At 39.9% G+C, this 14,654-nt stretch overlaps 1 protein-coding gene across 1 annotated transcript in view; it reads left to right on the top strand.

The window, feature by feature from the left end:
- The window catches only part of OXCT1 (3-oxoacid CoA-transferase 1), a 144,851-nt gene that overhangs the window by 1,745 nt on the left and 128,452 nt on the right, over nucleotides 1-14,654 (top strand). The window contains exons 2-3 of the mRNA XM_067730602.1: nucleotides 2,401-2,509; nucleotides 11,413-11,503. Coding sequence (XP_067586703.1) covers nucleotides 2,401-2,509; nucleotides 11,413-11,503 — 200 coding nt within the window. The remainder of the gene's footprint in view (nucleotides 1-2,400; nucleotides 2,510-11,412; nucleotides 11,504-14,654) is intronic.

Below are 14,654 nucleotides of genomic sequence, written 5' to 3'. Positions count from 1 at the left end.
CCTTCGGTGCTTGGCACTTAGGGCTCTTACTGCTTATTTAGCCCTTAAATCCTTACCTCCTGCTTGCGTTAACTGTGACACTTGTGTACTTGTTTAACTTTTTGAATGTGTGTACATTGTCTTCATAACCAGATGAAATTTGCAGAGACCATATTGTATGCCGTATTCTCTGTCTCTCTCAACATTACACACTACCCTGCATAGAATAGACATTCAACACGTTTCATAGGTGGATGAGAGAACGCTGTGGGAAACTTATGTGGTAACCTTGAGAATTTTTCTGCTAAACATACCCAACAGGTAAAATGAGATAGGTTTTTTTCTTTTTTATTTATGATAAACATGTCTTTCAAACTTGAGTTTGCATCAGAATTACCTGGAGGCTTTATTAAATAGATTGCTGTGTTCATCCCCAGAATTTCTGATTTAGTAAGTCCTGGCTGGAGCCCCGTACTCTGCATTAATAAGTTCCCAGTTGATAATGCTTCAGGTCTGAGGACTGCACTTTCAGAGCCATTGCCATTGACTTCGACTAAAATAGACTGTTGACTTAAAAAATATATATATATGCACAATGTGAGAGTTGCGAGTTAAAGTTTTATTTCGGGCAAAATGAGGACTGCAGCCCAGGAGACAGCATTTCAGATAACTCTGAAACTGCTCGGAGGAGTCCAGGGGAGGGGCCAGGATATTTAGAAGTTTTGCTACAAAGAGCAGGTAATTGGGAACGTCAAAAGATTGTTGTTAAATAAAGAAAACCAGATATCTCAAGTTAAGGAATTTAGCCCTTTTTTTCTCTGTATGGGAAGATGCTAGAGTCTGGGCTCACTGAAATCACTCCTTTGATAAGCACCTATCTGGGGCCTGTATTTTTACATCCTGAGTTTCCTCAGGGCTCCCTGCAGGGAGTGGCGGCAATCTGATGGCTGCTAGATGGTAGGTATTCTTTTCAGCCCTGAGTTTTTTCAGGGCTCATCAGCTCACATTGGAGGGCTTGCAATCGCTGGTGACGGTGACATTCTTTGTTTACTAATATGGCAGGAAATATTCAATTTCTCAACCTACTTATTCAGACTATCAAACTTTTAATTTCTAAGATTAAAAATATGTTTTTGTGTGTATGTGTGTGTTAAGACAGAATCAAATAACTCCTTGCTACTTGAGGGTAGGGAAGAGGAGAAAGCTGTAACTCAAGCCCTTTCCTTTCTATCCCCGCCTCTACTTACTTCCACCGTGTTTGGGCAGTATGCCAGTGTATACCAAGCTCCTCATCTGACCTTGACCAAGGTTGAAATTTAGAAGGACGAAGGTCATTTGGGCAACCTATACCTTTGCAGGTCTCATTTGACTTTCAGTATAGTTCTCTTAAATTTTCTTTTGTATTAATTGACACTTTTTATGAAAGGAGTTTTTGGAGGAAGAAAAGAATGACAGTGCTCGTTTTTGCTGCTAAAAGGACCCCCTCGGGTTCTCTGTCTGGGAGACTGATAGGCCGTGGATGTGAGTTTACAACCTCATGGATGTGAGTTTACAACCTCGTTGGGCTGGTTAAGGGACAGCATCTCAGGAGTCAGGTGTCATTCTCTCTACTCCCTCTCTTTTTAGGTTGACTATATAATGAGAATAAAGGAGAGAGGATGTTGAGTATGAGTGATTGATTACAACACAATCGACTTTATTATTTTTTCCTGTCCATATTGTAGACGAAGTGTAAAGAGGGAAACAGTTTAAAACTGATGGTGAATGCTCGCTAGATAGCCTGATTTGCAACAAATAGTACACTGGGGTAAGGCTAACCATGCCTCTCTTGCAGATAACAGTTTGCTACTTTTCTCCAGCATCCATAAACTTCAGGCCCCTTAGGGGAATGAGTTTTTTGGTGTGCTGTTCTTTACTTGTCCTTTCAGGAGGCATTCTTAGACACCCAAGATTGGATCAGGGTCCAAATATGTAGTATTTGTGGTATTGAGAGCAACAGTTGCGTCTTAATCCTTACTGTCGATAGATTGAAATAAATAGTGCAGAACTTGGCACATAAATTTTGTCACAGTAAATATTTGTTGGTTGTGTTGCTATCAGAAATTGATGCTTGATGACACCGATATTGTGAATTTGAGTCCCAGTGTACAGGTTATCTACTTTCTTTCACTCTTCCGAGGGGCCGCAAATGACAGAGTTTTCCTTATATAATAAAAGATATTGGTCATAAGGGGATTCTGGTGATAATCTGTGGATAGAGTATGTCCATCCTACTCCTAAGATGAACTACTTACAGCCCAACTTTTTCAAAGATGAGCTAGTGAAATTGTATAGATAAAAATTGAATACATCGCTATACATGGAAAGGGAACGCATGTTTCCAAATGTTTATTCACTTAAAAATGTTTTTTAATGTTTTAGGAATGTGTTTGCTACTTTTCAACCAGCACACGTCGCCATACCAAATTTTATATGGATCCAGTGGAAGCGGTAAAAGATGTCCCTGATGGTGCAACAGTACTGGTTGGTGGTGAGTAATAGTATTGTTTTTCTTTTTATGGTAACAGCCTTATGTTTTTAGCAAAGCAGGGAAATTACAATGGCAAAGTATGTATATTAGAAATGCCAATTATTTTCTTGCTTAGTTAATAAATGCCAAATATTGGAAATGCCAATTATTTTATTACTTATTTATTCATTATCTTATTTTTATTTATTAATTACATATTATCTATTTTTTATTAGTGTCCCCTTCCTGAAAGCTCAGCAAGGTTTACCGTTTCTTTCCTTTTGTGTTTCTTTTTCTATTATTTTGAAAAGCTGATGCCTTAAATGGTGGTATCTTATTAGTAGTTTTGAAAAATCCGTAGATTCTTGGGAATTCATTGATCTCATCAGCCCACAGCTAGTCACTCTTTTTGTTTCTCCTCATTTTATGAGTTTGAGAGCACATATGCCTCTATCTATTAGTGAGTCTCCCAAGGTCTTTGCTTCTCTTTGTTTAGAGTATCTTTTAGCACCACTGTCTCACACTCATAATTGCTTTACAATGGTGTGTTAGTTTCTGCTTTATAACAAAGTGAATCAGTTATACATGTACATATGTTCCCATATCTCTTGCCTCTTGTGTCTCCCTCCCTCCCACCCTCCCTATCCCACCCCTCTAGGTGGTCACAAACCACCTAGCTGATCTCCCTGTGTTATGCGGCTGCTTCCCACTAGCTATCTGTTTTACATTTGGTAGTGTATATATGTCCATGCCACTCTCTCACTTTGTCACAGCTTACCCGTCCCCCTCCCCATATCCTCAAGTCCATTCTCTAGTAGGTCTGTGTCTTTATTCCTGTTTTACCCCTAGGTTCTTCATGACATTTTTTTTTCTTAAATTCCATATATATGTGTTAGCATATGGTATTTGTCTTTCTCTTTCTGACTTACTTTGCTCTGTATGACAGACTCTAGGTCCATCCACCTCATTACAAATAACTCGATTTCGTTTCTTTTTATGGCTGAGTAATATTCCATTGTATATATGTGATACAGCTTCTTTATCCATTCATCCAATGATGGACACTTAGGTTGTTTCCATCTCCTGGCTATTGTAAATAGAGCTGCAATGAACATTTTGGTACATGACTCTTTTTGAATTATGGCTTTCTCAGGGTATATGCCCAGTAGTGGGATTGCTGGGTCATATGGTAGTTCTATTTGTAATTTTTTAAGGAACCTCCATACTGTTCTCCATAGTGGCTGTACCAATTCACATTCCCACCAGCAGTGCAAGAGTGTTCCCTTTTCTCCACACCCTCTCCAGCATTTATTGTTTCTCGATTTTTTGATGATGGCCATTCTGACTGGTGTGAGATGATATCTCATTGTAGTTTTGATTTGCATTTCTCTAATGATTAATGATGTTGAGAATTCTTTCATGTGTTTGTTGCCAGTCTGTATATCTTCTTTGGAGAAATGTCTATTTAGGTCTTCTGCCCATTTTGTTTTTTTGTTATTGAGCTGCATGAGCTGCTTGTAAATTTTGGAAATTAATCCTTTGTCAGTTGCTTCATTTGCAAATATTTTCTCCCATTCTGAGGGTTGTCTTTTGGTCTTGTTTATGGTTCCCTTTGCTGTGCAAAAGCTTTGAGGTTTCATTAGGTCCCATTTGTTTATTATTGTTTTTATTTCCATTTCTCTAGGAGGTGGGTCAAAAAGGATCTTGCTGTGATTTATGTCCTAGAGTGCTCTGCCTATGTTTTCCTCTAAAAGTTTGATAGTTTCTGGCCTTACATTTAGGTCTTTAATCCATTTTGAGCTTATTTTTGTGTATGGTATTAGGGAGTGATCTAATCTCATACTTTTATATGTACCTGTCCAGTTTTCCCAGCAGCACTTATTGAAGAGGCTGTCCTTTCTCCACTGTACATTCCTGCCTCCTTTATCAAAGATAAGGTGACCATATGTGCGTGGGTGTATCTCTGGGCTTTCTAGCCTGTTCCATTGATCTGTCTTTCTGTTTTTGTGCCAGTACCATACTGTCTTGATTACTGTAGCTTAGTCTGAAGTCAGGGAGCATGATTCCTCCAGCTCCGTTTTTCTTTCTCAAGATTGCTTTGGCTATTCGGAGTCTTTTGTGTTTCCATACGAATTGTGAAATTTTTTGTTGTAGTTCTGTGAAAAATGCCAGTGGTAATTTGGTAGGGATTGCATTGAATCTGTAGATTGCTTTGGGTAGTAGAGACATTTTCACAATGTTGATTCTTCCAATCCAAGAACATGGTATATCTCTCCATCTATTTGTATCATCTTTAATTTCTTTCATCAGTGTCTTATAATTTTCTGCATACAGGTCTTTTGCCTCCGTACGTGGGTTTATTCCTAGATTTTTTTTTGCGGTACACGGGCCTCTCACTGTCACAGCCCCTCCCATTGCAGAAGCACAGGCTCCATATGCACAGGGCCAACGGCCACGGCTCATGGGCCCAGCTGTTCTGTTGGCACACAGGATCCTCCCGGACCGGGGCACGAACCCGTGTCCCCTGCATCGGCAAGCGGACTCCCAACCACTGCGCCACCAGGGAAGCCCCTATTCCTAGATATTTTATTCTTTTTGTTGCAAGGGTAAATGGGAGTGTTTTCTTGATTTCACTTTCAGATTTTTCATCATTAGTGTATAGGAATGCCAGAGATTTCTGTGCATTAATTTTGTATCCTGATACTTTACCAAATTCACTGATTAGCTCTAGTAGTTTTCTGGTAGCATCTTTAGGATTCTCTATGTATAGTATCATGTCATCTGCAAACAGTGACAGCTTTACTTCTTCTTTTCCGATTTGGATTCCTTTTATTTCCTTTTCTTGTCTGATTGCTGTGGCTAAAACTTCCAAAACTATGTGGAATAAGAGAGGTGAGAGTGGGCAACCTTGTCTCGTTCCTGATCTTAGTGGAAATGCTTTCAGTTTTTCACCATTGAGGACGATGTTGGCTGTACGTTTGTCATATATGGCCTTTATTATGTTGAGGAACGTTCCCTCTATGCCTACTTTCTGCAGGGTTTTTATCATAAATGGGTGTTAAATTTTGTTGAAAGTTTTCTCTGCATCTATTGAGATGACCATAGGGTTTTTCTCCTTCAATTTGTTAATATGGTGTATCACGTTGATTGGTTTACGTATATTGAAGAATCCTTGCATTCCTGGAATAAACCCCACTTGATCATGGTGTATGATCCTTTTAATGTGCTGTTGGATTCTGTTTGCTAGTATTTTGTTGAGGATTTTTGTGTTTATGTTCATCAGTGATATAGGCCTGTAGTTTTCTTTCTTTGTGACATCCTTGTCTGGTTTTGGTATCAGGGTGATGGTGGCCTCGTAGAATGAGTTTGGGAGTGTTCCTCCCTCTGCTATATTTTAGAAGAGTTTGAGAAGGATAGGTGTTACCTCTTCTCTAAATGTTTGGTAGAATTCGCCTGTGAAGCCATCTGATCCTAGGCTTTTGTCTGTTGGAAGGTTTTTACTCACAGTTTCAATTTCAGTGCTTGTGATTGGTCTGTTCATATTTTCTACTTCTTCCTGATTCAGTCTCGGAAGGTTATGCATTTCTAAGTATTTCTCCATTTCTTCCAGGTTGTCCATTTTATTGGCATAGAGTTGCTTGTAGTAATCTCTTATGATCCTTTGTATTTCTGCAGTGTCAATTGTTACTTCTCCTTTTTCATTTCAAATTCTATTGATTTGAGTCTTCTCCGTTTTTTTCTAGATGAGTCTGGCTAATGGTTTATCAATTTTGTTTATCTTCTCAAAGAACCAGCTTTTAGTTTTATTGATCTTTGCTATTGCTTCCTTCATTTCTTTTTCATTTATTTCTGATCTGATTTTTATTATTTCTTTCCCTCTGCTAACTTTGGGGTTTATTTGTTCTTCTTTCTCTAATTGCTTTATGTGCAAGGTTAGGTTGTTTATTCAAGATGTTTGCTGTTTCTTAAGGTAGGATTGTATTGCTATAAACTTCCCTCTTAGAACTGCTTTTGCTGCATCCCATAGGTTTTGGGTAGTCATGCGTTCATTGTCATTTGTTTCTTGGTAATTTTTTATTTCCTTTTTGATTTCTTCAGTGATCACTTCGTTATTAAGTAGTGTATTGTTTAGCCTCCATGTGTTTGTATTTTTTACAGATCTTTTCCTGTAATTGATATCTAGTCTCATAGCGTTGTGGTCAGAAAAGATACTTGATACAGTTTCAATTTTCTTAAATTTACCAAGGCTTGATTTGTGACCCAAGATATGATCGATCCTGGAGAATGTTCCATGAGCACTTGAGAAAAATGTGTATTCTGTTGTTTTTGGATGGAATGTCCTATATATATCAATTAAGTCCATCTTGTTTAATGTATCATCTAAAGCTTGTGTTTCCTTATTTAGTTTCATTTTGGATGATCTGTCCATGGGTGAAAGTGGGGTGTTAAAGTCCCCTACTATGAGTGTGTTACTGTCGATTTCCCCTTTTATGGCTGTTAGTATTTGCCTTATGTATTGAAGTGCTCCTATGTTGGGTGCATAAATATTTACAATTCTTATATCTTCTTCTTGGATCGATCCCTTGATCATTATGTAGTGTCCTTCTTTGTCTCTTCTAATAGTCTTTATTTTAAAGTCTCTTTTGTCTGATATGAGATTTGCTACTCCAGCTTTCTTTTGGTTTCCATTTGCATGGAATATCTTTTTCCATCCCCTCACTTTCAGTCTGTACGTGTCCCTAGGTCTGAAGTGGGTCTTCTGTAGACAACATCTATACAGGTCTTGGTTTTGTATCCATTCAGCCAGTCTGTGTCTTTTGGTGGGAGCGTTTAATCCATTTACGTTTAAGGTAATTATTGATATGTATGTTCCCATTCCCATTTTCTTAATTATTTTGGGTTTGTTATTGTAGGTCTTTTCCTTCTCTTGTGTTTCTTGTCTAGAGAAGGTCCTTTAGCATTTGTTGAAAAGCTGGTTTGGTGGTGCTGAACTCTCTCAGCTTTTGCTTTTCTGTAAAGGTTTAATTTCTCCATCAAAACTGAATGAGATCCTTGCTGGGTAGAGTAATCTTGGTTGTAGGTTTTTCTCCTTCATCACTTTAAATATGTCCTGCCAGTCCCTTCTGTCTTGCAGAGTTTCTGCTGAACGATCAGCAGTTAACCTTATGGAGATTCCCTTGTGTGTTATTTTTTGTTTTTCCCTTGCTGATTTTAATATGTTTTCTTTGTATTTAATTTTTGACAGTTTGATTAATATGTGTCTTGGCATGTTTCTCCTTGGATTTATCCTGTATGGGACTCTCTGTGCTTCCTGGACCTGATTAACTATTTCCTTTCCCATATTAGGGAAGTTTTCAACTATAATCTCTTCAAATATTTTCTCAGTCCCTTTCTTTTTCTCTTCTTCTTCTGGAACCCCTATAATTCGAATGTTGGTGCATTCATTGTTGTCCCAGCGGTCTCTGAGACTGTCCTCAGATCTTTTCATTCTTTTTTCTTTATTCTGTTCTGCAGTAGTTATTTCCACTATTTTATATTCCAGGTCACTTATCCATTCTTCTGCCTCAGTTATTCTGCTATTGATCCCTTCCAGAGTATTTTGAATTTCATTTATTGTGTTGTTCATCGTTGTTTGTTTCACCTTTAGTTCTTCTAGGTCCTTGTTAAAAGTTTCTTGCATTTTGTCTATTCTCTTTCCAAGATTTTGGATCATCTTTACTATCATTATTCTGAATTCTTTTTCAGGTAGACTGCCTATTTCCTCTTCATTTGTTAGGTCTGATGGGTTTTTATGTCTCTCCTTCATCTGCTGTGTGTTTTTCTGTCTTCTCATTTTGCTTATCTTACCGTGTTTGGGGTCTCCTTTTTGCAGGCTGCAGGTTCGTAGTTCTCGTTGTTTTTGGTATCTGTCCCCAGTGTCTAAAGTTGGTTCAGTGTGTTGTGTAGGCTTCCTGTTGGAGGAGACTAGTGCCTGTGTTCTTGTGGATGAGGCTGGATCTTGTCTTTCTGGTGGGCAGGTCCATGTCTGGTGGTTTGTTTTGGGGTGTCTGTGGACTTATTATGATTTTGGGCCACCTCTCTGCTAATGGGTGGGGTTGTGTTCCTGTCTTGCTATTTGTTATAGGGTGTCCAGCACTGTAGCTTGCTGGTCGTCGAGTGAAGCTGGGTGTTGGTGTTGAGATGGAGATCTCTGGGAGATTTTCGCCATTTGATATTAGGTGGAGCTGGGAGGTGTCTTGTGGACCAGTGTCCTGAAGTTGGCTCTCCCACCTCAGAGGCACAGCACTGACTCCTGGCTGCAGCACCAAGAGCCTTTCATCCACATGGCTCAGAATAAAAGGGAGAAAAATTAGAAAGAAAGAAAGAGGCTAAAAGAAAATAAACTAAGGTAAAATAAAATAAAGTTATTGAAATAAAAAAGTATTAGGAAAAAGAAATTTTTTAAGTAAAAAAAAAAAAAAAAACCAAAGAAAAACGGACGTATAGAACCCTAGGAGAAATGGTGAAAGCAAAGGTATACAGACAAAATCTCCCACAGGAGCAGACACTCACAAAAAGAGGAAAAGGGGAAAAAATAATAAATCTTGCTCTCAAAGTCCACCTCCGCAATTTGGGATGATTTCTTGTGTATTCAGGTATTCCTCAGATGCAGGGTACATCAAGTTGATTGTGGAGATTTAATCCACTGCTCCTGAGGCTGCTGGGAGAGATTTCCCTTTCTCTTCTTTGTTTGCAAAGCTCCCGCGGTTCAGCTTTGGATTTGGCCCCGCCTCTGCGTGTAGGTCGCCGGAGGGCTTCTGTTCTTCACTCAGACAGGATGGGGTTAAAGGAACCGCTGACTCGGGGGCTCTGGCTCACTCAGGCCCGGGGGAGAGAGGGCCACGGAGTGCGGGGCAAGCCTGCAGCGGCAGAGGCCGGTGTGACGTTGCACCAGCCTGAGGCGCGCCGTGCATTCTCGCGGGGAAGTTGTCCCTGGATCCCGGGACCCTGACAGTGGCGGGCTGCACAGGCTACCCGGAAGGGATGTGTGGATAGTGACCTGTGCTCGCACACAGGCTTCTTGGTGGTGGCAGCAGCAGCCTTAGCGTCTCATGCTCGTCTCTGGGGTCTGCTCTGTTAGCCGCAGTTCGCGCCCGTCTCTGGATCTCCTTTAAGCAGCTCTCTTAATCCCCTCTCCTCGAGCACCAGGAAACAAAGAGGGAAGAAAAAGTCTCTTGCCTCTTTGTCAGGCCCAGACTTTTTCCCAGACTCCCTCCCGTCTAGCCATGGTGCACTAACCCCTTCAAGCTGTGTTCACACTGATCCTACCGAAGCCCGAGCCTCAGCTCCCAGACCCGCCCGCCCCGGTGGTGCGCAGACAAGCCTCTCAGGCTGGTTAATGCTGGTTGGCACCGATCCTCTGTGCAGGAATCTCCCTGCTTTTCCCTCCGCAACCCTGTGGCTGTGCTCTCCTCCGCGGCCCTGAAGCTCCCCTCCTCCGCCACCCGCAGTCTCCGCCCGCGAAGGGGCTTCTAGTGTGTGGAAACCTTTCCTCCTTCACTGGTCCCTCCCACTGGTGCAGGGCCCGTCCCTATTCTTTGTCTCTGTTTTTTCTTTTTTGTTTTGCCCTACCCAGGTACATGGGGAGTTTCTTGCCTTTTGGGAGGTCTGAGGTCTTCTGCTAGCGTTCAGTAGGTGTTCTGTAGCAGTTGTTCCACGTGTAGAAGTATTTCTGATGTATCTGTGGGGTGGAAGGTGATCCCCGCGTCTTACTCTTCTGTCATCTTCCCCCTCTCTCTATCCTGATTCTTATATTGTACATTTCTTTGGATTTCTTGGCCTTGGTCACAAAAATCAAGGCTTATTTTTAAGCCTGCTCTTCATTCATTCATTCATTCAACTCAGCAGTCATTGGACTTTAGACCCAATACCATTTGAGGAATTGTGGAAGATGTAAGGAAATGAGTCATTGGCTTAGGCTTCTAGATCTGCAAAATCAACTCAGGCATATAAAAGAAACATGCTTGAAAAAGTGACTGTACAAAAGTTCAATTTTAAAGTGGGAAAATAATAGATATGTAGTTAAGTGCAAGAAGAACAACGTGTAGCCGTATTAGCACGTTGCACTTGGCCTTATACTTATGAATCAAGACTTGACAGTGATGTCTGGTACTATATAACGATGTAAAACATTTGGATACAGCTGTATGACTATTTATTTTATCTTTTCTGAGGTTAATTTGTGCTTTTATTTGCCAGTAGACTTAACCAACGTGGCCTGCCAACGTTTTTGATCTAAAAGACACATTTTACATCACAATCCAACAAACACACACACATATAAAACATGTGTACATATATAAGTGAAACAGAAGTTTTGCCAAAAATGTCTATCCTGAGTGTTAATTCTTTTTTTTTTTGAGACTTTTTTTTAAGCAGTTTTAGGTTTACAACAAAATGGACAGGAAGGTACAGAAATTCCCCATGACCCGCCTCCCCACACATGCATAGCTATTATCAAGAGTGGTAGCTTTTTTTTTTTCTTAAGCCAGGGATGAACTGCCTTGGCACATCATAATCAACAAGTTCACAGTTCATCTTAAGTTTCACTTTAACGAAGTGAATAGTGTTGCATGTTCTATGGGTTTGGACAAAAGTATAATGACATATATCCATCATTATAATGTCATACAAAGTATGTCACTGCTCATAAAAACTTATGTACTCTGTGTATTCATCTCCCCCCACCCCTCAAATTCCTGGCACCAGGAATTTGATCTTTTTATTGTGTATTTATTAAGTTGCTGAGATATGCCTGTGCATTTTGCTTAGCAGGTCTAATAATGTGTTGGTATATTTTCTTTTTATTAAAAAGAATGACACATACATTCCCTAAAAGAACATTACCCTCTACACAAATTGTTTATCTTTTTGGCTCATTATAGGTTTTGGGTTATGTGGAATTCCAGAGAATCTTATAGGAGCTTTGCTAAAGACTGGAGTAAAAGGACTAACTGCAGTCAGCAACAATGCAGGGTAAGCGTGCATTTTTAAAACAATTGGCTTGAAAGAAATGACAGTCCTCCATGATACTGAAATGAAGTCTATCAGTGAAATGAAAAATTTCCCTATTGACAAGAGCAGTATGCTCGAGGATCAAAAGATAATGTTAATTGGGATTTCCGCCGCAGTCCAGTGGTTAAGACTCCGCGCTTCCACTGCAGGGGGCATGGGTTTGATCAGGGAAACCAAGATCCTGCAATGAAAAAAAAAAAGTATGTTCACATTGAGTCCTTCATTTTAAAATTTAAAGAGGTTCCTTTATGTTGTATGTTATTGTAGATCTTTATTTATAAAGGAAGATGGACATCCGTTTGAAATCTGTTTCAAGTCTTCTTTTGGTTATGCCCTTACCCTAGATGATACATAAAGAATACCGGCAATCATTACAAATGTTGCTGGTCTTGGTAAAAGGAGGAGGGTATGCAGCTGGCACTTAAGCCAGTAAGCTCACATATCAAAATGGTCAAAGATGAGCCATAACATTTTAATGATGAATGGCCTGCATATTAAGATATATTTAGTTATCAAGGAAAAAGCTATTTTTGTGCAAAATGGTAAATTGTCAGCTCTCTTTTAATAATGAAAGACTTTAAAGATCTTAAAAATTAAAGAAATTAACTGAATTGGCAGTTAGTTTAGTCTGTTATCATAAATGCAATTTAGAAGAAATAGCACAGATTACTTAGGAAACAAAACTGATCTACATTTGTGCTCATTTTTTCCTTTGCTGAGTTTATGCTATTATTTTCATTTGGAAGGCTCTCCACTTCTCTGCCTATCCACATCTTTCCCATCTTACAGAAGAAGCCCTATCTAATTATAGAACTGCTCTAGCCTTCATTGATCTTTCCCCTTTCTGAATTCCTTTGGAGATGGTTAGCCTTTCTTTGTGTACTGAATTGTATTTATTATCTCTGATGTATATTACAGGCCAATCCTGTTACTCGGAGTAGTTTTCTTTTTTCTTTTTATTTATTTTTTGGCTGCTCCACACGGCATGCGGGATCTTAGTTCCCCCACCAGGGATCAAACCTGCGCCCCCTGCAGTGGAATCATAGAGCCTTAACCACTGGACCGCCAGGGAAGTCCATAGAGTAGTTTTCTATTTCCTGCTATGCTTAGCCTATAGTCTCAGAATCACCGAGAGTTGGAGCTGGACGGGATTGTAGAGATCATCTGTTCCAGTTCCCTCATTTAACAGGGGAAACTCATCTGTAATCCGGGAAGTAACTTGTTCATGATCACTTGATATTTCTTAAACACATCCTGTGCCCTTTGAGCTGACTTTATATTTATTAAAAATACTTTTGATTATCAGTACTTGGTTGGGTTTTCCTGTTAGCTCAGTGCTTACAAGGAGTGGTGTAGATCAATGTAAACTTTTGATGCAGAGTAGGTACCGATAACCTACTTTGCTGAACTCAGAGAAGGCACTTTGCACACCCTCATTGGAAGTTGATTCTCATAATTAGAGGAGTTTAAATCCTTGAGGTCTATAGGGATGAGGGCTTTGTTTTGATCCTTAGAGTCAGATAAATGAGGACAACTTAGCATCACTTTATTGGAGGACCAACGACATGGTTTGAGTTGTTGGGTAAAATGTAGAGAACATGGAATTAGAAGTAATGGTCATCACCAATACATGGAATCGAAAAGAATGATACAAATGAACTTATTTACAAAACGGAAATAGACTCACAGACATAGAAAACAAACTTGTAGTTACCAAAGGGGAAAGGGGGCAGGGGAGGGATAAATTAGGAGTTTGGGATTAACAGATATATACTACTATATGTAAAGTAGATAGACAAGGACCTACTGTATAGCACAGGGAACTATATTCAATATCTTGTAACAACCTATAATGGAAAAGAATCTGAAAAAGAGTGTATATGAATATATAACCAAATCACTTTGCTGTACACCTGAAACTAATACATTGTAAATCAACTATACTTCAATTAAAAAAAAAAAGAAGTAATGGCTATTTTCTCCTAAGACTCCATCTATATAAGTTCTGCCTGAATTGGAAGTCTTTTCAAAGCTCAGGATTCCTGATTGTCTACTTTTGTTTTATTTGCTTTTAATGATCACTAAGACCTGTTGGCCTGAGGTACCACTTACTTTGCTATGGAGTATTAACTGTCAGTCTTGATACGACAAACCCTACCTTAGGATCATTCAGATGAATTAATACTTTGATATGGATTGATTAGGAAGGCAGGAAAATTGCAGATGTTCCTTTGATCTTTGGAAGACTTTGACGTGAATTACAAGCCTGTATAAACCAAAAGTTTCACGATATGCTATATATCAACCAATTAAATCACAGAGCCCAGGGAAGAATAGGTGTGCTATATTAGTTATTTTCATTTCCTTGTGACAAGGTAATTTTGGATTACAGTTCTTGAAGGTGGGGATTTAGACAACTCGAAGGGCAGCCCCACTTCCATGTAGAAGACTAATAAATACTAACAGGTAATATGTGCAGCACTCCTCCCATATCCATGATTTTGCTTTACGTGGTTTCAGTTATCTATGGTCAACCTTGGTCTGAAAATATTAAATGGAAAATTCCAGAAATAAACAATTCATAAGTTTTAAGTTACAGGCTATTCTGAGTGCTGTGATGAAGTCTCGGGCCCTCCTGCTCTGTCTTGCCCTGGATGTGAATCATACCTTTGTCCAGTGTACCCCTCCAGTTGGTCACTTAGTAGCCACCCTGGTTATCAGATCCATGGTCATCAGATCCACTGTTGCTGTATCCCCGGTTATCAGATCCATGATCTGTATCGCAGTGCTTGTGTCCAAGGAACCCTTATTTTACTTAATAATGGCCCCCAAGTGCAAGGTTATTATTAACAGTGGAGAGCTGTTTCCTCCAGCCCTGGGCCTGATGGGATGAGGGGAGGGGGCTGTTTGGACCCAGAAGAAAGCCTTATGGAGAGGGCTATCCAATGTGCTGCAGCCTGCCAGGGAGAGAGCCAAGGGAATAGATGTCCTGCTGCCATTCTCCCCCCAACCCCCCCCCAACCCCCCTGGTGGTGCCTTACACTGGCTGAACCCAGTCAGCAATGGATGGGCCCAATCAGAAGCCAGAGGGCAGGGCACCCCATGATTCAGT

Source organism: Pseudorca crassidens, chromosome 3 (genome assembly GCF_039906515.1).
Source record: "Pseudorca crassidens isolate mPseCra1 chromosome 3, mPseCra1.hap1, whole genome shotgun sequence".
Classification (NCBI taxonomy): domain Eukaryota; kingdom Metazoa; phylum Chordata; class Mammalia; order Artiodactyla; family Delphinidae; genus Pseudorca; species Pseudorca crassidens.
The sequence above is the reverse complement of the archived record's forward strand: the minus strand, read 5'-3'. Positions and strand labels throughout refer to the sequence as shown.